This window comes from Xyrauchen texanus, chromosome 37 (genome assembly GCF_025860055.1).
Source record: "Xyrauchen texanus isolate HMW12.3.18 chromosome 37, RBS_HiC_50CHRs, whole genome shotgun sequence".
Classification (NCBI taxonomy): Eukaryota; Metazoa; Chordata; class Actinopteri; order Cypriniformes; family Catostomidae; genus Xyrauchen; species Xyrauchen texanus.
The window spans coordinates 38,025,931-38,051,481 of record NC_068312.1 but is presented as its reverse complement, the minus strand read 5'-3'; the positions used below and the strand labels follow the sequence as shown (position 1 = coordinate 38,051,481).

Sequence of the window (25,551 nt, the reverse complement as noted above, 5' to 3'; positions counted from 1 at the left end):
AGATGCTGGTGTTACTGGGGAGATCAGATCAGATGCTGGTGTTACTGGGGAGATCAGATCAGATGCTGGTGTTACTGGGGAGATCAGATCAGATGCTGGTGTTACTGGGGAGATCAGATCAGATGCTGGTGTTACTGGGGAGATCAGATCAGATGCTGGTGTTACTGGGGAGATCAGATCAGATGCTGGTGTTACTGGGGAGATCAGATCAGATGCTGGTGTTACTGGGGGAGATCAGATGCTACATTGCTTCTTTTCAAATAAATACACAGCTCACAAGAAGTATTGCATATGCTACAATGTGTTCTAATCTGACTTCATTGTATTTATTTTACCGAATTTGCTTGTGGAGAGCAAACAACAGGAAGACAAATATCAGGCCAGTCACCCCAACCTCAGGGAACTGGGCACATCTGGTAAGCACAAAACACACTAATTACTGTGTTTACCTGTGTACAGACATCACAGCTGAAAGTGAGGAATCTGTCCGTTCATGTCAATCACGTCTTGTGGATTTAAACAGGATTTGGAACCTCTGCTTCACTGGATAACGATCCATTGATCCACTAATTGTCCTTGTATATTTTTCAGCGTTTGTACAGACTCTTACTGTGTGTGTGTGTGTGCACATCTCTCCAGATGATGTCATTGGGTCTGTGTCTGCAGGTGGAGATCAATGATCAGGATGGGATAGGGATAAGGACCATAACATAAGAACATAAATAAATATGTTTTATTTTGTGTACTTTTCCATTGAGATAAATAATGACAAAATAATGTGTTAAGGAAATGCATTGTAATTACACAAACTAACCGCTAGATGGAGACACATTCACACAACTAGAGAATTTTTCGATGCATATTTAAAGGCATAGTGGACCCAAAAATGAAACTTCTCTCATCATTTACTCACGCTCATTCCATCCCAGATGTATATGACTTTCTTTCTTCTGCACAACACAAATTATGTTATTTAGAAGGATGTTTCAGCTCTGTAGATCCATACAATGCAAGTGAATGGTGGCTAATATTGAAGTCCATTTCCCCCATAAATCTCCACTTTCACTTTCACATTCTTCTATAGATTTTTTGGCAATTCACATTCTTTGTGCACTCACATCGCCACCTGCTGGTCAAAGGCAAAAAACAGGACTTAAATATTGGTCTGTTTCTCACCCACATCTATCATATCACTTCTGAATACATGGATTAAACCACTGGAGTCATATGTGAAAGTGAAATTGGAGATTTATGGTTAAAAAAGCACTTAAATATTTATCTTTTTCTCACCCACACACATCATATCACTTCTGAAGACATGGCTTAAACCACTGGAGTCATATGTGAAAGTGAAAGTGGAGATTTATGGTTTAAAAAGCACTTAAATATGAATCTGTTTCTCACCCACACCTATCATATCACATCTGAAGACATGGATTAAACCACTGGAGTCATATGTGAAAGTGAAAGTGGAGATTTATGGTTAAAAAAGCACTTAAATATTTATCTTTTTCTCACCCACACACATCATATCACTTCTGAAGACATGGATTAAACCACTGGAGTCGTATGTGAAAGTGAAAGTGGAGATTTATGTTTAAAAAGCACTTAAATATTAATCTGTTTCTCACCCACACCTATATCACTTCTGAAGACATGGATTAAACCACTGGAGTCATTTGTGAAAGTGAAAGTGGAGATTTATGGTTTAAAAAGCACTTAAATATTAATCTGTTTCTCACCCACACCTATCATATCACTTCTGAAGACATGGATTAAACCACTGGAGTCATATGTGAAAGTGAAAGTGGAGATTTATGGTTTAAAAAGCACTTAAATATTGATCTGTTTCTCACCCACACCTATCATATCACTTCTGAAGACATGGATTAAACCAATGGAGTCGTATGTGAAAGTGAAAGTGGAGATTTATGGTTTAAAAAGCACTTAAATATTAATCTGTTTCTCACCCACACCTATCATATCACTTCTGAAGTCATGGATTAAACTACTGAAGTTTTACTTTTATTCTACATTTGTGTGATTTTTGAATACGCTTGCAAAAATATGTTGTTCGTAGATCAAACCAGCAGTTTCCCCATAGTCTCACACGTCCATTATCATTCTTTCTAACGTGCACAGCTGCGCACGCTTCTCCAGTCCCTCATTAACTTGTTTCAAGGAATTCTGTGTGTTATGTAATCAGTTTACTCGTCAAGTCATGCTATAAAGTTGTAGACTCTTTAGTTTGGATTGTGTAAAGAATGTCTGTAGGGTGTTCTTAAAGGGAAAGTACACACTTTGTGGGAAGAGGCGGTGAAGTGGCACATAACTGGTTATCAGGAGGTTGCTGGTTCAATCCCCACAGCCTCCACCATTGTGTCCTTGAGTAAGACACTTAACTCCAGGTTTCTCCGGGGGGATTGTCCCTGTAATAAGTGCACTGTAAGTCGCTTTGGATAAAAGCATCTGCCAAATGCATAAATGTAAACGTTCATCTGTCACTGGCCATGAGGCGTTAACGCCCAGTTTTCATGCTTTAAGTCTATTTAAAAGTTCAAATACCATTGCAGATACACATACGTCTGCTTAGTTTCACTGGTCATGTACACTTTAAGTTTTACAGTTTTCCCTTCATGTTAAGCTCGTGATATCTGTTGTTGTTCTTGGCAGGGCCGGAATGCCGCTCTTTTCAAGCCCTAATCCCAGAATCCACTGCTGGCATGCCACATAAAGCAGATGGCCAACGACGACACGTTTTCTTACTCGGTTACGACCATGCTCGCTTATAAGGCGATGACCGTAACAACACCCCTTAACTTGATGTAATCAAATCTGTAAGCCTATAACATGATGACTGAATCTTAAGGATGTACGTGGAATAGCACAAGTAACATGGGAGTTTACTTCAACATTCTCGCGATGGCGGGTTAGACGCTAAAGGCCACATAGTCGAACACATCGTGTCAAGCTCCTCTTTACCCTCAGATCCCACTGGCGAGTACTTAAATGTGCTCATTGGCTTAATGACCTCAGTGGTGAGCTAATCCGTGTGCTCATCTGTTATCTTATCGATGATGTCACTGTTTTAGATTGGTTATGGGCGGGAGCAGATGGGAAGTTGGGCTCGAGACCACTTTTAAGCAAGCAGTTAGCACATTAGCTCTTATCCGTAGTGAGCACATCTAATGCCTAGTGTGCATGAGGTCAGACAGATCCCACTTGGCTTTTCGATTACAGTAACAAGCGGTGTTTTACACTGTGAATGCATTATGATGCATGTTCGACAAGTACACAGATATGCCAAAGTTGCATCACTACAGGGGTTCAATCCATTCTACAAAGTAAGCGGTCGGCGACAAATGATCACCTGAATCTTAACTATCTTGCACCTACTGTAGTGTGCTGTTGAGAGGATGTTAAAAAAGACACAATATATACAGTAGATGTATGTGTGCAGAGGGTTGTGTGTGTGTGTGTGTATATGTGCAAGACATACTCTTTGATCTCTAATGACCACATGCACGCTAAATAGCTGGTTTGGCTTTGTGACACCAATGACTGGGTTGCTAAAACATCTCATGTGGAGTGAACATCATCTTGTATTGCTTTACAAGAAAGGACGTTTCAATAATCACACAAACAGACAGGTGATGAGAGGTATTTATGATTTTACTTAATGAACAATGGGGAAAAGAATAACATTGCCAAATAACATTAGCTAACAAAGTCATACAATATAGGTTAGTGTCAATTAAACGTAAGCTGTTGAAAGAATATTATTTAAAAGAAAAATAATACAAAGAAATTGGAATCTTGAACGTATCTGTGGCAGGGGGGAGGGCGGGGCCGTGATCCTACACACCCGGTCCCGTATGAGGCTAATCAAGCCTCCGTGAGGGATAAAGGTCGACTGCGGAGGATCGTGCGGGAGAGAGAGATTGATTACGAACATGTCCGTCGTGTGTGTTTGTCTTTTAAGTTTTTCATTAAACTATTATTTATATTGTCAAGCCGGTTCTCGCCACCTCCTTTCCATTGAATACATTTACACTGGTGCAGAAACCCGGGAAGGAGGAGGGATACGGTGTAGTAGTGTTTTCACCACTACCGTCCACCCCAACGGAGCCACCGCGGCTGTCTGCCGGGGGACAAGGAGCCCAGCCGCCTGGAAGAGGACAATGGCCGCCAACCGCGAGGGGAGAAGGGGCTCCTAGCCGACCGCCTGGAGCGGTCAGGGCCGCTGCCAGGGGTGTAGGAGTCGCCTACCGGCCGCTGAAACGCTGCAGGGTTTGAGACCGCAAGCGGGAAGGGGCTTGCTGCCGACCGCCTGGAACAGGAGAACCGCTGCCAGGGGCGGGGGAGACCCCTTCTGATCCCAGAGAACGCGCCGGGGCGTTCCGTCCGCCAGGGGCTGGAGGACTGCCTCGGATCCGCCCGGAGAGGCGCAGCGGATCCGATGGAGGGTGGAGGAGTGGCCGAGGAACACGAGGATGGTGCGGGAGAGAGAGAGATCGTTTACGGACATGTCCGTCATGTGTGTGTTTGTCTTTTAAGTTTATCATTAAAACTATTATTTATATTGTCAAGCCGGTTCTCGCCGCCTCCTTTCCACTGATCCCTTTACAGTATCATTTGGCTGTTGATCGAAGGGCCAAATGATACTTAAGTACCGCAAATTTTGGCATCGTCAAGTTACATGCAGACAGTCCGCGACGCAGTTTGGTTTTCCAAGACGTGTGGACAGTCTGCGCCTTTGCGTGTCGACGGTGCATGTGCCCGCCATTAGCTATGCTTCCATCCAAGTTCTGAACGCGCAAAATCGGAATATCGCAAAACAAGCGTTTCCATCTCATCGGTTTAGGAGAAGAAAGTCGTCTTTCTGGACAAATTGGCACAAAAATAGAAATGAAAATGGAAGTTAAAGGCACTGTGGCTCTTTCATGAAATGCAATAACTTACGTGTGCTGTAGAGCGCTCAGACAAAATGCTCTGACGGATGTTTTCTAGCGTTCAGCGGCAGATGCCTTACATAGGGGAGCGACGTTGCATCCCCGTTGCATCCAACTCACCACACGCCCCACCAAGAGCAAGAACCACATTATATCGACCACGAGGACGTTACCCCATGTGACTCTACCCTCCCTAGCAACCGGGCCAATTTGGTTGCTAAGGAGACCTGGCTGGAGTCACTCAGCACGCCCTGGATTCAAACTCACGACTCCATGTGTTTTTTCACCGCGGATGCATTTAAAGAGATGTGAAGAATGCTAACTGCTTTTCAAAGACAATTTCTGCAGATGCAAGCAGCTACGAGAAAGGCATTTATCTGGAATAAGCTAAACATATGTCATCATTAAGGCCCATCTGCGGTCCGAACAATTGCAAACACATGACCCGCACCAAACCGCTTTCAAGCGGAATTAAACAGATTTCGAAGGCACCGAGTTAAGGGCCGTTCACACCAAGAACGATATCTATAATGTCACCGAGGAACCATATCGTTGGATCACTTTCAGAGCGCTAAAAACATCGACAGCCAATCAAAATCCACCCCACTTTAAAGGGCTCGAGCCGCAACGTGCACTCATGTTCAAAACTAATACTTATTAAAACGCACGTAAAGGAAATGGAAACTCGGACATGTTTCTTCTGCGTTCTTCTTCAGTATCAACGGTGATGAGATAATGAAAAGCTAACGCAAACGGATATCCGGCGCTAATGTCGACAACACTGTCTCGCCTCCTATGATGTTATATCCTTCTGTTTTTCTTTTGGTTTCTTCGCGAAACGTAGAGCTGTAGCGGGTCATCTTCATCCATTTTCTCGTCTATGAACATAACCGTAGCGCACGCTTCGTCTGCCGGTGTGGACGCTAATATAGTTATCATTAAAGTTAGCATTCCTGATGTGAACGGGCCTTTAGTCTGCACAGATCACAAATCAGGACACTTTCCAGAACTCGTGAAAAAGAACAAATAAAAATCAAAAGTAGATCAGAAAATGAAAAGAACGAACTAGAAACATTCATATACAATAGGCCTCCTGCAGCAGCGACTTGCGCATTATCAAACGAGTGCACATTTCATTCGAAAACACACGCCACACGTAACGTATGCAAGCATATACATGCACGCACATACAAACGGACACACAGTAGTTACATTCAAACATATATAAATAACGGCACATATGAAACAGGAGAGTAAAAAAGTATCGAGCAAAATCTGTATCAAGATAAAAGGCATAATCAATAACAGGTGCATTGTGGAGGTAGATAGCAGAGATTCAGAATAACAGGGGTGTGTTTTTGGTTTGGAGGCAGATACACAGCGAAGAGAAGATAGAGTTGATAAGCATTGCTTATGATGCAGAAAATGTGGCTTCCCGTGGAAGTACTACGTTTAAAATGAGCTTATAAGGATGTGCGGTTCAGACAAATAGCACAGAGTAAGGCGGACACTGGCAGCTCTCAGTGGACGACTCTCGAACCCACGACCCAGAGCAACCGGGTGCTGATGTAGCGGTCCAGAACGTTCTGGCGAAAGAGAAATACATGTCAAATGACTTTAAAGTCTTTGTGAGTTTGTGTAAGTGTATAAGTGTATGCATGAAGATTACCTGATGTCCTTCAAGCCATCTCCACGGCAACGGTTGTCGGAGGCCATGGCATCGCTCTGACACTCGACACACACGGAGCGCTCGCTGAACAGTTGAGCGCTCCACATTTTCACCTTACACGCCGCACTGACCTGCTTCACACGCATGTGCACGCAATAACTACAGCAGACAGAGAGAGAGAGATTTAATGGATGCAATCAAGATGTGGGAACGCTGATGAAAATGTCTTTGCCGTCTAAATAAGGTGAAAGGTCAGCCCTCCCATGCTGGATTTAATTACTTTGCTTTGTTATGACTGTGTGGTGTCTTCCTCCTCCGTGGTGCACCTGTAGTCTTGCTCTTATTGTTTTTCACTCTCACGCTCACACACTACATTCTTCATTCTGAAACTATACACCTGTGATTAATGAAAGAGTCTGCTCTGGGATTTCCTGTGTGTGTGTTGCTAGAAAAGAACCTAAAATATACATTTAATATCACATTATGTGCAGCTGCACCTGCTGTTTAATTCTAGTTTCTCCCGATTATCTCCACACTGATTACACACATGTAGAGTTCATACTCTTGAACTGATTTCACACACACACATGCACTCACACTCGCATACACACACACACACACACACACACTCTCACGCACACTCACAGTCACACTCACACACATACATCACACACACACACACACACACGCTCACACACACACACACACTCTCACGCACACTCACAGTCACACTCACACACATACATCACACACACACACACACACGCTCACACACACACACACACACACACTCTCACGCACACTCACAGTCACACTCACACACATACATCACACACACACACGCTCACACACACACACACACACACACACACACTCACACACACACACACACATACTCTCACGCACACTCACAGTCACACTCTCACATACATCACACACACACACACACACGCTCATACACACACACACACACTCACACAAGCTCACACACACTCTCATATACATCACACACACACACACACGCTCACACACACACACACACACACACACACACACACACACACACACACACACACGTTGGTCTACCTATCATTATGAGGACTTTCCATAGACATAATGACTTTTATACTGTATAAACTATAGATTCTATCCTCTAAACCTAACCCTACCCCTAAACCTAACCCTCACAGAAAACCTTCTGCATTTTTACATTTTCAATAAAACATTGTTTAGTATGATTTTTAAGCGATTTGAATTATGGGGACACTAGAAATGTCCTCATAAATCACATTTATAGCATAATACCCTTGTAATTACCAGTTTGTAACTTACAAAATTGTCCTCGTAAATCACAAAAACACGCACACATATACACACACACACACACGCTCACACACACTCTCACATACATCGCACACACACACACACTCACACACTCACTCACAATCTCACACACACTCACACACACTGGGACTGGTTTTCCCTGAGGAGGTTAGGTAAAGTCGTGTGATTTTAGTCCTGTCCGAATCTGATAATTCTGTGTTTTCATTCACAACCTCAAGGGTCTTCGGAGAAATCTAATCCCGCCTGAATGCGAATGTCTGTGATTGCTGATACTGAATTCTCACAACGCATCTCATGTATGAACTACCGTTCAGATCGTACTTAAGCACCCCAATCATCTGCCTGCAGCTTTCAACACGGATGCAGTTTTCTTGCCATCAGACATAAAAATAAGAACATAAAATCAACAAGGACAGCCAAATCAGCTTCAGATTCATTCTAGGACACAGTCTCTTAAGGTCACAGTGACACTGTAAATCTAGACAACACTGTAGATGTATAGACTCAAGGCCTTAAGTCATAAGAATGTAACAATATTTTGTTCTTTCCATTCCAAAACACTCTGCAGTTGCATTACTTATGCTTTCTAGAACATTTCATCGCCCTCACCTCTTCTTCTCCTCCTTCATCATCATGTGCGGCCGTCTCCAAGGGTCCTTAAAGTTACGCTTGAATGAGTCAGGCAGGATTTTGGCCACCTCTGAAGAGAACGAGATCAAGATAATGAAAGAGCAAATTAAACTCCTCTTGAAAAGAAAAACAGCAACAAACCACGAAACACACACAGACCCAAACGCAAAACAGGAAACGTTTACTGCTCACTCTTTGTTGCCAGACATGAGACATTTTACTATGAGATCTGTGCCAAAACAATAGCCCAAAACACAGCTGTCTTTAGTAATGCATACTTAACACACACATACACAGCTGTAATAAAATGTGTTTTCAAGCTTCTAAAGATAGGAAGATTTATTACTGATATACTGCAACACTGATGTGGAATTTCTCATGCACTGAACTACAACAAAACGCAACCACAACCTTTTCATTTTCATGCTGTTTTAAACAGTTATGCGGCCTTTGGAGGAACGCTTGGGGTCATTTTCCATTCGGAAGACCCATTTGTGACCGATCTTTAACTTCCTGTCTGATGTCTTGAGATGTTGCTTCAATATATCCACATAATGTTCCTTCCTCATGATGTCATCTATTTTGGGAAGTGCACCAGTCCCTCCTGCAGCAAACACCCCCACAACATGATGCTGCACCCCCATGCTTCACGGTTGGGATGGTGTTGTTCAGCTTACAAGCCTCCCCCTTTTCCCTCCAAATATAACAATGATCATTATGGCCAAAAAGTTCAATAGTGTGTCATCAGACCAGGGGACATTTCTCCAAAAAGTAAGATCTTTGTCCCCATGTGCACTTGCAAACTGTAGTCTGAGATTTGATGGTGGGTTTGGAGCAGCGGCTTCTTCCTTGCTGAGCCTTTCAGGTGATGTCCATATAGGACTGGTTTTGCTGTGGATCTAGATACTCGTCCACCTGTTTCCTCCAGCATCTCCACAAGGTCCTTTGCTGTTGTTCTGGGATTGATTTGCACTTTTCACACCAAACTTCATTCATCTCTAGGAGACAGAATGCGTCTCCTTCCTGAGCGGTGTGATGACTGTGTGGTCACATGGTATTTATACTTGCGTACTATTGTTTGTACAGGTGAACGTGGCGCCTTCAAGTGTTTGGAAATCATTCTCAAGGATGAACCAGACTTGTAGAGGTCGACAATATTTTTTCTGAGGTCTTGTCTGATTTCTTTTGATTTTCCCATGAAGTCAAGCAAAGAGAAACTGGGTTTGAAGGACGAACTTAAAATATATCCACAGTTACACCTCCAATTGACATCAATTAGCCTATCAGAAGCTAACTGGCTAATTGTCTAAAGGCTTGACAACATTTTCTGGAATTTTCCAAGCTGCTTCAAGGCACAGTTAACTTAGTGTGTCAAATTTCAGACCCACTGGAATTGTGATATAGTCTATTAAAAGTGAAACAATCGGTCTGTAAAATTACTTGTTTCAAGCTCAAAGTAGATGTCCTAAACGACTTGCCAAAACTACAGTGTGCTAATATGATATCAGTGGAGTGGTTCTGTGGAAAATAAAATTGTTTTAATGACTTCAACCTAAGTGTATGTAAACGTCTGACTTCAACTGTACACAGGAAACAATTGAAAAACTGTGTGGACAGATGCAAAAATGTGTTTGGTGTGAACGACCCTTAGAGGGTAGTTGCCAATATAGCCAGTAGACAACAGGGCTGCTCAATAGGATTTGTAACAGTGTGTTACCTTTAGCTGCGCTGCAGGTCTCAGTGTGGGCAAAACACCCTCTGCGCTGTTTGAGATCGGGACAGGGCGTGCCTCCATTGCGTGGGGGCGTGGCTACCTGACGGCTTCGCTCTGTAGTCCCCGCTCCACAGACTGATGAACATGGAGACCAGGGACCCCACTGGCGGACCTCACAGTCTAAAGATGCTGAGAGAGAAGAGAACATTTACATTTATACATTTGGCAGACGCTTTTATCCAAAGTGACTTACAGAGCACTTGTGGGGTTCAGAGGGGGGCTTGAGAGTGTGTTTGAAAATGCTGGTAAATTTACAGACTTCAGTGCCTGTATATTTTACAGTTCACAACCATATTTACTATTCAATTATATAATGTTAATATACCAACCCAGGGCTAGACTGGGAAGAGAAATCGGCCGGGGATTTTACATAGCAACTGGCCATTGTGGGGGTGTTCGCTGTCCTTTTCTGCATATCGTGGTGCTGTTTTGTGGTCCGTTCTGCATAACGCGCCGGCTCATTTTAGCTTATCGCGGCCCATTTCACGGCCGACCCACCGGCCCGCTCAGTTCTCCCGAGGGCCAGTCCACCCCTAATCGGTACCAAAGTGCGTCGGCCCACCGGGAAAATGCCCGGTATGCCAGAGTACCAGTCCAGCCCTGTACCAACCTATTGAAACTACAAAGATCTGCTTTGCACTTTGAAAAGCATCATTAATCAACATAGCACACACACGCACACACACACGTGCACACACACACACATATACACACACACACACACACACACACACAGCACACACACTTGTTGGTCTACCTATCATTATGAGGACTTTCCATAGACATAATGACTTTTATACTGTACAAACTATAGATTCTATCCTCTAAACCTAACCCTACCCCTAAACCTAACCCTCACAGAAAACCTTCTGCATTTTTACATTTTCAATAAAACATTGTTTAGTATGATTTTTAAGCGATTTGAATTATGGGGACACTAGAAATGTCCTCATAAATCACATTTATAGCATAATAACCTTGTGATTACCAGTTTGTAACTTACAAAATTGTCCTCGTAAATCACAAAAACACGCACACACTCACACACACACACACACACACACACACACACACACACACACACACACACACACACACACTCTCACACACACACGTGCACACACACGTGCACACACACACACACGTGCATACACACACACACTCTCACACACACACACACACACACGTGCATACACACACACACTCTCTCACACACACACACACACACACACACACACACACACACACACACACACTCACACACGTGCATACACACACACTCTCACACACACACACACACACACTCTCACACACACACGTGCACACACACTCTCACACACACACACACACACACACACACACACACGCATGCACACACACACACACAACACACACATACAAGATGCGAGTTGAGCGCCCTCTTGTGCTTCGTCTTTCCATGTTCACTCTTTGAGGAATATTTCAAGATCTCCTCATCATATCATGTTGTGTTTGGGCTCGTTTGAATCAGGATAGTCTGCTGTAAGTTACAATATGTCATTGTTTATGTTATATGTATGTTTCAGGAAGTATTAAGGAAAAAACGTGACAAAAAGCCACTTCTGTTTATTATATTTATGCGTGTCAGTGTTCTAATTTGTCAGCAAATTAAAAAGCATTATTTAATAATTGGTCGTATCAGTTATAAGCATTGTAAAGTCCAGATTCGACTCTTTAAAATGACACCTATTTAGTTAAGATCAAGCAAGTGGTTATTCATTTATTATGTAATTATTATTTATATTTGGGGGAGTGCCCCCCAACTGGTCCGGCATAAGCTCAGTTCAATCAATCGTTCTATCTATCAATAAATATATATATTATGTTAAAAAAAAAAGAAGTACAAAACTTGTCATAATTACATAAAAAAGAAGTTGATATAAATATCTTGAGATAATAAATGCAATATGAGAGATATCTAAACAATCTTAGTGGGCCGGTCAATTTTGACCGGGAACTCAAAAATGTGTCAGCACAATGTTGCACAATGTTGTTTTAAGTGACATCATGGCCCGTTCATTCTCATTCTTCTGTCCTTCCACACTAAAGTACTACACCGATCTCATCACAATGCATGCAAACACATTAACAAACACGCACCTCCATACAAAGCCCCTGTCAAATTCCCCACATTCCACTGCATTAGTTCTGCAGTTATGCCCCTTACCCGTTCCCAGATGCCCTCTATTCCCTCGCTTTCTCTCGCTCAGACTGTGATGGGGACCCAAAGTCACTGGCGGTCCAACAGCATTTTAATCTCACTCACACACTCTGACCAAGCGTCACAATGTTTCTGATCAGGTGATGCGGTCAGCAACAATAATGAATGTATATGAATATGGAAATCTGTATGCCGGATTATGCTGCAGCTCGACTTTTGACATGAACTGGATCATCAAATCATTAATTACATATAAAGCATAACATGGTGGTGGTGGCGTAGTGGGCTAAACTGAACTGGTAATCAGAAGGTTGCTGGTTCAACACCCACTCCACTACAGCGCCCCTTGTGGCAACGTTGAGAATGTCTGCAATATTTCGCTGTCCTTTTCTGCAAATTGCGGCGCCGTTTTCTGGTCTGTTCTGCATAACGCGTTGGCCCACCGGGATGCCCAGTATGCCAGATTACCAGTCCAGCCCTGGTCAGATTCATCAGCCAATCAGATTGATTTATTTGTTCTTGGTGGGTGTGGTCTTTAGGATATGTCCCAGCTGAGGCCTTCTAGCTGGCCTTGTGTGACGCAATCACACATTAAGTGATGTACATAATTCAAGAGCGAAAGATCAAGCTGTCTGACGAGTCGCCATTGAGATGTTTAATATATTAAACAGGAAAGGAGGACTGATTTTCAAATCAAGTACATTTTTAAGTGATTTTTGCATTGTTATAGCAACATCAGGAGTTTTCGAAGTGTAAATTAGGCTGTTGAGCATTCAGTCAGAATTACAACTTGTAGAAATTCTTAACTCTGATTTCGCTGAGATGCAGGGGCATGATGTCACACAAACATGTCCACACTCAGGGAGATATACAAAGTAAGTGATAAACATTCTCTTTATTAAGTAATATTGATAAATTAGTTCGCAGCATTGTTTATCAGTTGGGTTGCTAGGAGACATAGTGCTGCAGCACTGTTTATCAGTTGGGTTGCTAGGAGACATAGCGCTGCAGAATTGTTTATCAGTTGGGTTGCTAGGAGACATAGCGCTGCAGCATTGTTTATCAGTTGGGTTGCTAGGAGACATAGTGCTGCAGCATTGTTTATCAGTTGGGTTGCTAGGAGACATAGTGCTGCAGCATTGTTTATCTGTTGGGTTGCTAGGAGACATAGTGCTGCAGAATTGTTTAACAGCTGGGTTGCTAGGAGACATAGTGCTGCAGCATTGTTTATCTGTTGGGTTGCTAGGAGACATAGTGCTGCAGAATTGTTTAACAGCTGGGTTGCTAGGAGACATAGTGCTGCAGCATTGTTTATCGGTTGGGTTGCTAGGAGAAATAGCGCTGCAGCATTGTTTATCGGTTGCGTTGCTAGGAGACATAGTGCTGCAGCATTGTTTATCGGTTGGGTTGCTAGGAGAAATAGCGCTGCAGCATTGTTTATCGGTTGGGTTGCTAGGAGACATAGCGCTGCAGCATTGTTTATCAGTTGGGTTGCTAGGATACATAGCGCTGCAGAATTGTTTAACAGCTGGGTTGCTAGGAGACATAGCGCTGCAGCATTGTTTATTGGTTGGGTTGCTAGGAGACATAGCACTGCAGCATTTTTTATCGGCTGGGTTGCTAGGAGACATAGCACTGCAGCATTTTTTAATCGGCTGGGTTGCTAGGAGACATAGCGCTGCAGCATTGTTTATCGGTTGCGTTGCTAGGAGACATAGTGCTGCAGCATTGTTTATCGGTTGGGTTGCTAGGAGAAATAGCGCTGCAGCATTGTTTATCGGTTGGGTTGCTAGGAGACATAGCGCTGCAGCATTGTTTATCAGTTGGGTTGCTAGGCTACATAGCGCTGCAGAATTGTTTAACAGCTGGGTTGCTAGGAGACATAGCGCTGCAGCATTGTTTATCGGTTGGGTTGCTAGGAGACATAGCACTGCAGCATTTTTTATCGGCTGGGTTGCTAGGAGACATAGCACTGCAGCATTTTTTATCGGCTGGGTTGCTAGGAGACATAGCGCTGCAGCATTGTTTATCTGTTGGGTTGCTAGGAGACATAGCGCTGCAGCATTGTTTATCGGTTGGGTTGCTAGGAGAAATAGCGCTGCAGCATTGTTTATCGGTTGGGTTGCTAGGAGACATAGCGCTGCAGCATTGTTTATCAGTTGGGTTGCTAGGATACATAGCGCTGCAGAATTGTTTAACAGCTGGGTTGCTAGGAGACATAGCGCTGCAGCATTGTTTATCGGTTGGGTTGCTAGGAGACATAGCACTGCAGCATTTTTTATCGGCTGGGTTGCTAGGAGACATAGCACTGCAGCATTTTTTATCGGCTGGGTTGCTAGGAGACATAGCGCTGCAGCATTGTTTATCTGTTGGGTTGCTAGGAGACATAGCGCTGCAGCATTTTTTTATCAGCTGGGTTGCTAGGAGACATAAGGCAGCAGCATTGTTTATCAGTGGGTTGCTAGAAGACATAGCTGCAGTTATAATTAGGCGTGCTTGAGCATTAAGTGTCATTTCAAGTTCTGGCTTTCGTGCGTAGACGTGTTTTTAAAATGTCAGTTGGTATTATTAGTTAGCTGCGACATAATGTATGACGCCCAAATGCATAGGGTGTCTTCTTCATTGTGCAACTTCATTGTGTTTTCTTAATGGCATGAATCCCACTCAAGGCCTAGAATTTAAATGCACGGGCCGCCACTGCTTATGAAGTGCAATCGGATACTATTTGGAATGCATCGATGCACGGAATTGAGCTTGCATAGCAACAAGCGTCTGTATTTATTTACTTGCATTGACAGCACCTTTCGGCCTAAAGTCTGTGGTGCATAAAGATCCTTGTTAAGATCCAAAGTTACATTACACACCTGCTCATGAATCAGCAGATGAAGCAGCTCAGCCGAGAGTTATTTAATGTTTGACTTGTCTGGAGATGATGAAGGAGGACAGAGGGAGAAGAGACACATGTGCTTTTATTTTAAGACCGACACGTTTATGAAATCAAAGTGAAACTGAGCAGATGCTTTACAGCTCGCTCCATCAGGTATGAGGCACAACATGAGAAGCTTCCAGCCGAACAGCTCGACAAACATTTCCAGTCCTTTCCCATTCTGTCTCGCAGCACTGTGGTGTTTATTAGCCCACCAAACACATGACAGATTGTCTGCTCGGCATTCTTCCAGTTTCAGGAATCTGTCACAGAGACAGTAAAGCTCCACTATGAGATAGATAAAAGAGCCTGACATCAACATACTAGTGCTGAAAAGGGGTCACTTCTCTTCAAATTTACTGGAATGCAAAATATGCAAACAATGAAACCTTAAATTGTACAACCATCCGACCTAAATCCCAAAGGGGGGCTAATTTCTCTCATTCTCTTCGGTCGCTTGTTTCCCAACAAGACGTGTTGTAATCGTGTGCTGACACACGGGAATATTGTTTTCTTGGCAGATACTTTACAAATACTTAAACGTGTAGTTAAAGGGATAGTTCACCCAGAAATGAAAATTCTGTCATCATTTACTCACCCTCATTTTGTTCCAAGCCCAAATGAATTTCTCTCTTCTGTGAACCACAAAGGGGAATGGATGATTGGAGCAATGTCAGTCTCAGTCACCATTCACTTTCACTGCATATTTGTACAAATTAATGAAGTGAATGGTGACTGATGCTAACATTCTTCCTTTGGGTTCCATTGAAGAAAGAAATCATAGTCGTGGGTTTCCAACGGCTACGGGTTTCCAAGTGATGACAGAATTTTCATTTTTGGGTGAACTTTCACTTTAAGAGTACTTTAAGTCAATAATCACCCATTGCTAAATGCATTGAAAATGATAAAGTCTATGGTAACTCAGATAACCGCTCTGTGCAATTGTGATAAGAATTATAGCATCTTTGAATGCTGTCCTGAGATGCATGTTGGCGCTGTTTTGGCGGCAGGAGGAGGACCTACACAATATTAGGCAGGTGATTTTAATGTTGTGGTTGATCAGTGTACATATTGCTAACACACAAACACACACACACACACACACACACACATACAAACACACACACACACACAAACACACGCACACACACACACACACACGTTGTGTTTCCATGTTTTATGGGGACTTTCCATAGACATAATGGTTTTTATACTGTACAAACTTTATATTCTATCCCCTAAACCTAACCCTACCCCTAAACCTAACCCTCACAGAAAACATTCTGCATTTTTACATTTTCAAAAAACATAATTTAGTATGATTTATAAGCTGTTTTCCTCATGGGGACCGACAAAATGTCCCCACAAGGTCAAAAACTTCGGTTTTACTATCCTTATGGGGACATTTGGTCCCCACAAAGTGATAAATACACGCTCACGCACACACACACACACACACACACACACACACACACACACACACACACACACACACACACACACACAAACACACACACTCACACATACAAACACACACACACACACTCACTCACTCACACACACAGAAATACACACGCACACACACAGAAACACACACACACACACACACACAATAATACACACACACACACACACACACACGAGCACGAGGAGGACCTACAAAATATTAGGCAGGTGGTTTTAATGTTGTGGTTGAAACACACACACACACACAAACACTCACAAACACACTCTCACACACACAAACACACTCACACACACTCACACAAACACACACAAACACACACACACACTCACACATACACACTCACACATACACACACACACACACACACACACACACACACTCACACACACACACTCACACACACACACTCACACTCTCACACTCACACTCACACACACTCACACACTCACACTCACACAAACACACTCACATACACACACACTCACACAGACATATGGCAGTCATCATAAATGAGTGTTTTGGTCAGATCAAGCTGTTATTTGGACACGCTAGCAAACCACCACCAACCAAATCCCTCCAGTCCACCATGACTCACAAGACAATAACAATCCACACAGCGACTGACTCAACAACGATAACTGTGACATCACAAAGGCAACAGCACACCTGCCAATAACGTCCGGCTTTGGGGAGAGAAATAAATGGATGAGTGATCTCAGACAGCGTGATTTTCGGACGGAAGTGAGTCATACGGGTTTAGAACACGTTAGGGTAAAATAGTCCATTTTGCGTGGACTAACCCAAAGCAGCTCATTTGGTTTTGCGGTGTTTTGCAGATAGAATAGCGTGCACACTGTCGTCTTCGTGTGTTGTTGGGCTAAAAAGGTGTGTAGAAAGTGGAAGAATGTGATTGATAGAGTATTGACAGGAATCAACTGCCTGAGAAACAGCTGTCTTCTGTGCTTTTAGTCCAACTCCCCTTCTGTCAAAGTAAATAATGTATGATGTGATGAGAGAGGTGTGTGTGTTGGTAAACTGGAGCCGTCTGCTGGGGTTATTATCATGGAATGATCATTATCTCCGTGTCTGCCACCTGCTTTAAGGTTCAGAAACAACTTTAAATAAACTGCATGTATGTATGTAAACTGTATATCTCGGGGATAAAATCAAGGGAGTGTATTTAAATGAAAAGAGAAGCGTGTGCCAAAGAGGCAGAAGACTGGAGCGCCACGGCAGCTTTCATCTCGCCGCCTGTGTTTGGACTTTCGGGAGGTCTTGAGTGCATTCCAGGATTGTTCTAGTTGCTCAATCGACTGTGTTTATGTCGTGCAGCTCCAAAGACGTAAAACACAAAGCAACTTTAAAACATCTGAGAACAGAGAATTCACTCCCACCAAACTACTACTTATCTGACCCTAAAACCCCCCTCACACACACGGACCACAAACACCACATTTTCAATTCAACTGAGGATTTTAGGGTCGCAATACACACCAAACCTGAAGTCCGACTGGCTCTTGAGATCTAGCGGTCGCTAAAAATATATGGACACTTAAGGTCAACTTAAAACTGTCTGAATGTTACTGCAATCGATGACAAAACATCAATGCGAGTGAACTTTGCTTGATGGAAAAAATAGCAGTTTTCAAGCAAATCATTTGACAAAAAGACGTTTGTTAGGATTTAAATGGTAAAACAGTAGATCGGGGATCCTATTTTAAGAGTGCTAGCACTAAGCGCTATGCTCTAAGACACGCGTGCTAAGTCAGTGGGCATGGCCATGAAGTTTTAGCAGTGCAAACATGCACTAAGTCGCGGCGCAAGTGGGTTTGGCGAAATTGAGCGTGCAACTGGTCTGGGTCAAGTGCAATTTAATTCGGAGGTTCTTCTCCGGTTATTGCAGCGTCTGCATCCTATTATATAGTCCATTCCTTCAAGCACCACAGACATAAACAAAGACAGCACAAGGTCCTTTAATACGCTAAATATGTCAGGATTTGGATGTACGCTCCGTTAAATTATAGGGAATGTAAGTATTTTAATAATTGTAATTTTTATCCACTTTTCTCCCAATTTTCCGCAGTTACTCGCCTCACTCCAGGTGGCGGAGGACGAGTCTCAGTTGCCTCTGCTTCTGAGACCGTCAATCCACGCATCTGATCACGTGACTCGTTGTGCATGACACAGCGGAGACTCACAGCATGTGGAGACTCATGCTACTCTCCATGATCCACACACAACTCACCACACGCCACATTGAGAGCGAGAACCACTAATCACCACCACGAGGAGGTTACCCCATGTGACTCTACCCTCCCTAGCAACCGGGCCAATTTGGTTACCCCATGTGACTCTACCCTCCCTAGCAACCGGGCCAATTTGGTTACCCCATGTGACTCTACCCTCCCTAGCAACCGGGACAATTTGGTTACCCCATGTGACTCTACCCTCCCTAGCAACCGGGCCAATTTGGTTACCCCATGTGACTCTACCCTCCCTAGCAACCGGGACAATTTGGTTACCCCATGTGACTCTACCCTCCCTAGCAACCGGGACAATTTGGTTACCCCATGTGACTCTACCCTCCCTAGCAAACGGGCCAATTTGGTTACCCCATGTGACTCTACCCTCCCTAGCAACCGGGCCAATTTGCTTACCCCATGTGACTCTACCCTCCCTAGCAACCGGGCCAATTTGCTTACCCCATGTGACTCTACCCTCCCTAGCAACCGGGACAATTTGGTTACCCCATGTGACTCTACCCTCCCTAGCAACCGGGCCAATTTGGTTACCCCATGTGACTCTACCCTCCCTAGCAACCGGTACAATTTGGTTACCCCATGTGACTCTACCCTCCCTAGCAACCGGGACAATTTGATTACCCCATGTGACTCTACCCTCCCTGGCAACCGGGCCAATTTGGTTGCTTAGGAGACCTGACTGGAGTCACTCAGCATGCCTTGAATTCGAACTCACGACTCCAGGTGTGATAGTCAGCGTCAATACTCGCTGAGTTACGAATGTAAGTATTATTAACAACGAAAATGTCAAAATAAACATATACCAAATCTAAACATTTGATCCTCTCCATCTTCTTCCAACGGCGTCTTTTCCAGTGACTTAAAACCCACTATGACAACAGGTGGAAAAATACCAATACAAATAAGATCATAAATACAATTATATAAGTATAAACATAATAATAACTGAAAAATAAACCATGACTTATAGATAGTTTACCACAAATCTCATACATTTTCGTTTCATAAATGCAACAAAAAACAGTGATCATCAGCGACATAATTTAATGTTTAGAATTTGGGCATGAACTTTATCTCCACCTGCTGGTGGAATCGCCGAACTGCAAATGCAGGAACCGAGTTTAGACTTGCAGTTCGGAGATTCCACCAGCAGGTGGAGATAAAGTTCATGCCCAAACAATTTAGCGCAATGACCTATTTCTCAGGAAAATAGCAAACTGCTCTTTGCAGCACTTCATTAGCATTTAATACACCCACAGCTAGCGCCAACACTCCCAAACATGCCACTTGAACTTTGCGCTAGCACGTAAATATTGCTTAGCATTAGCGCTCTCACAAATACGTATTAAGACGTGCACGGTTGTGCACTACGTGTTGACAATAAATGAATAAATTTATGACAATAAAGACATGCAGTTTTGTGAAACTTGATATTTAAAAATAACATCATTACTCGTGGGAATACCCATTCTTGATATAAAACATTTAATTTTAAACCAGTAAAAGCCATATGTTTTTGTCTGCGACTGCATTTTCACTAGTAGAATTTTTACAATGATCCGTCATTCACTCCTGTTCAAAACACACTTACAGATATCTACATTTCTTACTTGTTTTAATTCCAACTTCACGTATCAGCGATGTGCTTCTTACGTGTAAAAATAGTAATTTGGTTTTCTCTAGTGGCAATGTTAATTTTAGGTATCTGGAATGTTATCGTAACTAATAAAAAACTTTTTAAGATATCTTTAATTACGCTTAATTTATTGATATTCGAAATCCATTTCCAGACATTTAAAAATGTAAATCCAACATGCATGTACAGATATATATATATATAATGCATGTACAGATATATATATACAATGCATGTACAGATATATATATACAATGCATGTACAGATATATATATACAATGCACGTACAGATATATATATACAATGCATGTACAGATATATATATAATGCATGTACAGATATATATATACAATGCATGTACAGATATATATATACAATGCACGTACAGATATATATATATATATATATATATATATATATATATATATATATATATATATATATATATATATATATATACAATGCATGTACAGATATATATATACAATGCATGTACAGATATATATATAATGCATGTACAGATATATATATACAATGCATGTACAGATATATATATACAATGCATGTACAGATATATATATATACAATGCATGTACAGATATATATATACAATGCATGTACAGATATATATATACAATGCATGTACAGATATATATATAATGCATGTACAGATATATATATAATGCATGTACAGATATATATATACAATGCATGTACAGATATATATATAATGCATGTACAGATATATATATAATGCATGTACAGATATATATATACAATGCATGTACAGATATATATATAATGCATGTACAGATATATATATACAATGCATGTACAGATATATATATACAATGCATGTACAGATATATATATAATGCATGTACAGATATATATATACAATGCATGTACAGATATATATATACAATGCATGTACAGATATATATATAATGCATGTACAGATATATATATACAATGCATGTACAGATATATATATAATGCATGTACAGATATATATATAATGCATGTACAGATATATATATACAATGCATGTACAGATATATATATAATGCATGTACAGATATATATATAATGCATGTACAGATATATATATAATGCATGTACAGATATATATATACAATGCATGTACAGATATATATATAATGCATGTACAGATATATATATACAATGCATGTACAGATATATATATACAATGCATGTACAGATATATATATAATGCATGTACAGATATATATATACAATGCATGTACAGATATATATATACAATGCATGTACAGATATATATATAATGCATGTACAGATATATATATACAATGCATGTACAGATATATATATACATGCATGTACAGATATATATATACAATGCATGTACAGATATATATATAATGCATGTACAGATATATATATAATGCATGTACAGATATATATATAATGCATGTACAGATATATATATACAATGCATGTACAGATATATATATAATGCATGTACAGATATATATATATACAATGCATGTACAGATATATATATAATGCATGTACAGATATATATATAATGCATGTACAGATATATATATATAATGCATGTACAGATATATATATAATGCATGTACAGATATATATATAATGCATGTACAGATATATATATAATGCATGTACAGATATATATATAATGCATGTACAGATATATATATATAATGCATGTACAGATATATATATAATGCATGTACAGATATATATATAATGCATGTACAGATATATATATAATGCATGTACAGATATATATATAATGCATGTACAGATATATATATAATGCATGTACAGATATATATATAATGCATGTACAGATATATATATAATGCATGTACAGATATATATATAATGCATGTACAGATATATATATAATGCATGTACAGATATATATATAATGCATGTACAGATATATATATAATGCATGTACAGATATATATATAATGCATGTACAGATATATATATAATGCATGTACAGATATATATATAATGCATGTACAGATATATATATAATGCATGTACAGATATATATATAATGCATGTACAGATATATATATACAATGCATGTACAGATATATATATAATGCATGTACAGATATATATATAATGCATGTACAGATATATATATACAATGCATGTACAGATATATATATAATGCATGTACAGATATATATATAATGCATGTACAGATATATATATAATGCATGTACAGATATATATAATGCATGTACAGATATATATATAATGCATGTACAGATATATATATAATGCATGTACAGATATATATATAATGCATGTACAGATATATATATAATGCATGTACAGATATATATATACAATGCATGTACAGATATATATATAATGCATGTACAGATATATATATAATGCATGTACAGATATATATATAATGCATGTACAGATATATATATAATGCATGTACAGATATATATATAATGCATGTACAGATATATATATAATGCATGTACAGATATATATATAATGCATGTACAGATATATATATAATGCATGTACAGATATATATATAATGCATGTACAGATATATATATAATGCATGTACAGATATATATACAATGCATGTACAGATATATATATAATGCATGTACAGATATATATATAATGCATGTACAGATATATATACAATGCATGTACAGATATATATATAATGCATGTACAGATATATATATATAATGCATGTACAGATATATATATAATGCATGTACAGATATATATATAATGCATGTACAGATATATATATAATACATGTACAGATATATATATATATACAATGCATGTACAGATATATATACAATGCATGTACAGATATATATATAATGCATGTACAGATATATATATAATGCATGTACAGATATATATATAATGCATGTACAGATATATATACAATGCATGTACAGATATATATATAATGCATGTACAGATATATATATAATGCATGTACAGATATATATATACAATGCATGTACAGATATATATATAATGCATGTACAGATATATATATATATAATGCATGTACAGATATATATATAATGCATGTACAGATATATATACAATGCATGTACAGATATATATATAATGCATGTACAGATATATATATATAATGCATGTACAGATATATATATAATGCATGTACAGATATATATACAATGCATGTACAGATATATATATAATGCATGTACAGATATATATATAATGCATGTACAGATATATATATAATGCATGTACAGATATATATATATAATGCATGTACAGATATATATATAATGCATGTACAGATATATATACAATGCATGTACAGATATATATATAATGCATGTACAGATATATATATATAATGCATGTACAGATATATATATAATGCATGTACAGATATATATATAATGCATGTACAGATATATATATAATGCATGTACAGATATATATATATAATGCATGTACAGATATATATACAATGCATGTACAGATATATATATAATGCATGTACAGATATATAAATAAATGCATTTTTACTAGTTTCAGTTCAATTATTGATATCAGGATTTATCTTAACTGTAAGAGGTACATAGCTAATATATGATTAATGACGTCATTTATATAAACAATGAACGTTTTTACTAGTGCAAACCTAATTACAGCTATATAAAAAAATAAGCATTTAAACTTGTGAAAATGTAATTGTTGATATCTAATTTATGTACGCCCTCCAATGACATTCATACAATTTGTGCTGAAAAAATGGACTCTTCTGAACATCTAACAAACAGAAGTTACAGTTACACACTTGTGATGCTCAACAATCACTTCAATCACACCGCCATGACGTCACAAGACAATGCGTAAACAACTATCAAGTGATTATGCGCGTCATCGGCACGTTTGACGACAGTCTGACAGCAGTTACAGATTAACAACTCATTTATTATTATAATTATGAGGACAAATAATTGTCTTTATAACTCACCTGATAAGTGACACACAGTGTGATAGTCGTCACAGCAGTCTCCGGTCCTCATGCAGTATGTGTCGCAGTAACACACGGTTTTTCTCCCGGTGAATTCCACACACTCGTTATTCCGTCCCGGGCAGCAGCGCGGTGACGGTCTATCCGCGCATCCCGCGTCACACACACCGGACACGCACATTAAACACATCAACACTACAAACACGCGATACTTCATCACATTTACTCCAAACATCATGAATCTCGTATTTGAAAAAAAAAAAAAAACTGTATAAAAAAACTGTAAAAAAAAGTGTAAAAGTCTCTAAAAAGGTAAAAGTTCCGTTTAAAACTCAGTTTCCCAGAGATTTGAGCACTTTTAAATGCACCGAATGAATCTTCTCACACCCAACACGAGCATCGGTGAACTTCAGCTGTGAGCGCGCTCAACGATTCTGACTCACTGAATCAAAGCGCGTGTGACTCACCTACCGGACAGACACCGGAATGACAAAAACAAACAAACTACTTGTGTCACTTAAAATAGTGCAGCTTTGTCATAAAAAAAAAACATGTAAACAGGTTACTGCGTATAAATCAGTAACTTAAATTTAACTCTTGTGCATCAATTTAATAAAAGTTCCTCAGAGGTCCTTAAAGGACAAAAAT

General features: G+C 40.0%; 1 protein-coding gene across 1 annotated transcript; it reads right to left on the bottom strand.

The window, feature by feature from the left end:
- Positions 1–3,634: 3,634 nt before the first annotated feature.
- si:dkey-178e17.3 (somatomedin-B and thrombospondin type-1 domain-containing protein) lies at positions 3,635–25,371 on the bottom strand. Its single transcript, XM_052109223.1, has 5 exons — positions 24,904–25,371; positions 10,313–10,498; positions 8,575–8,665; positions 6,622–6,780; positions 3,635–6,538 (listed from the first exon to the last, which is right to left on the bottom strand). The coding sequence occupies exons 1-5, from the start codon at positions 25,139–25,141 to the stop codon at positions 6,433–6,435; spliced, it is 780 nt and encodes a 259-aa protein (XP_051965183.1). The 5' UTR covers positions 25,142–25,371; the 3' UTR covers positions 3,635–6,432.
- Positions 25,372–25,551: the final 180 nt, after the last annotated feature.

Bases quoted from the DNA above. Each gene is read 5' to 3' on its own strand.
- si:dkey-178e17.3 (XM_052109223.1), bottom strand. From the start codon at position 25,141: ATGATGTTTGGAGTAAATGTGATGAAGTATCGCGTGTTTGTAGTGTTG. The intron at 8,666-10,312 runs GTAACACACTGT...CGTTCTCTTCAG, and splicing joins GACCTGCAGCGCAGCTAAAG to AGGTGGCCAAAATCCTGCCT. The intron at 6,539-6,621 runs GTAATCTTCATG...CTCTTTCGCCAG, and splicing joins GATGGCTTGAAGGACATCAG to AACGTTCTGGACCGCTACAT.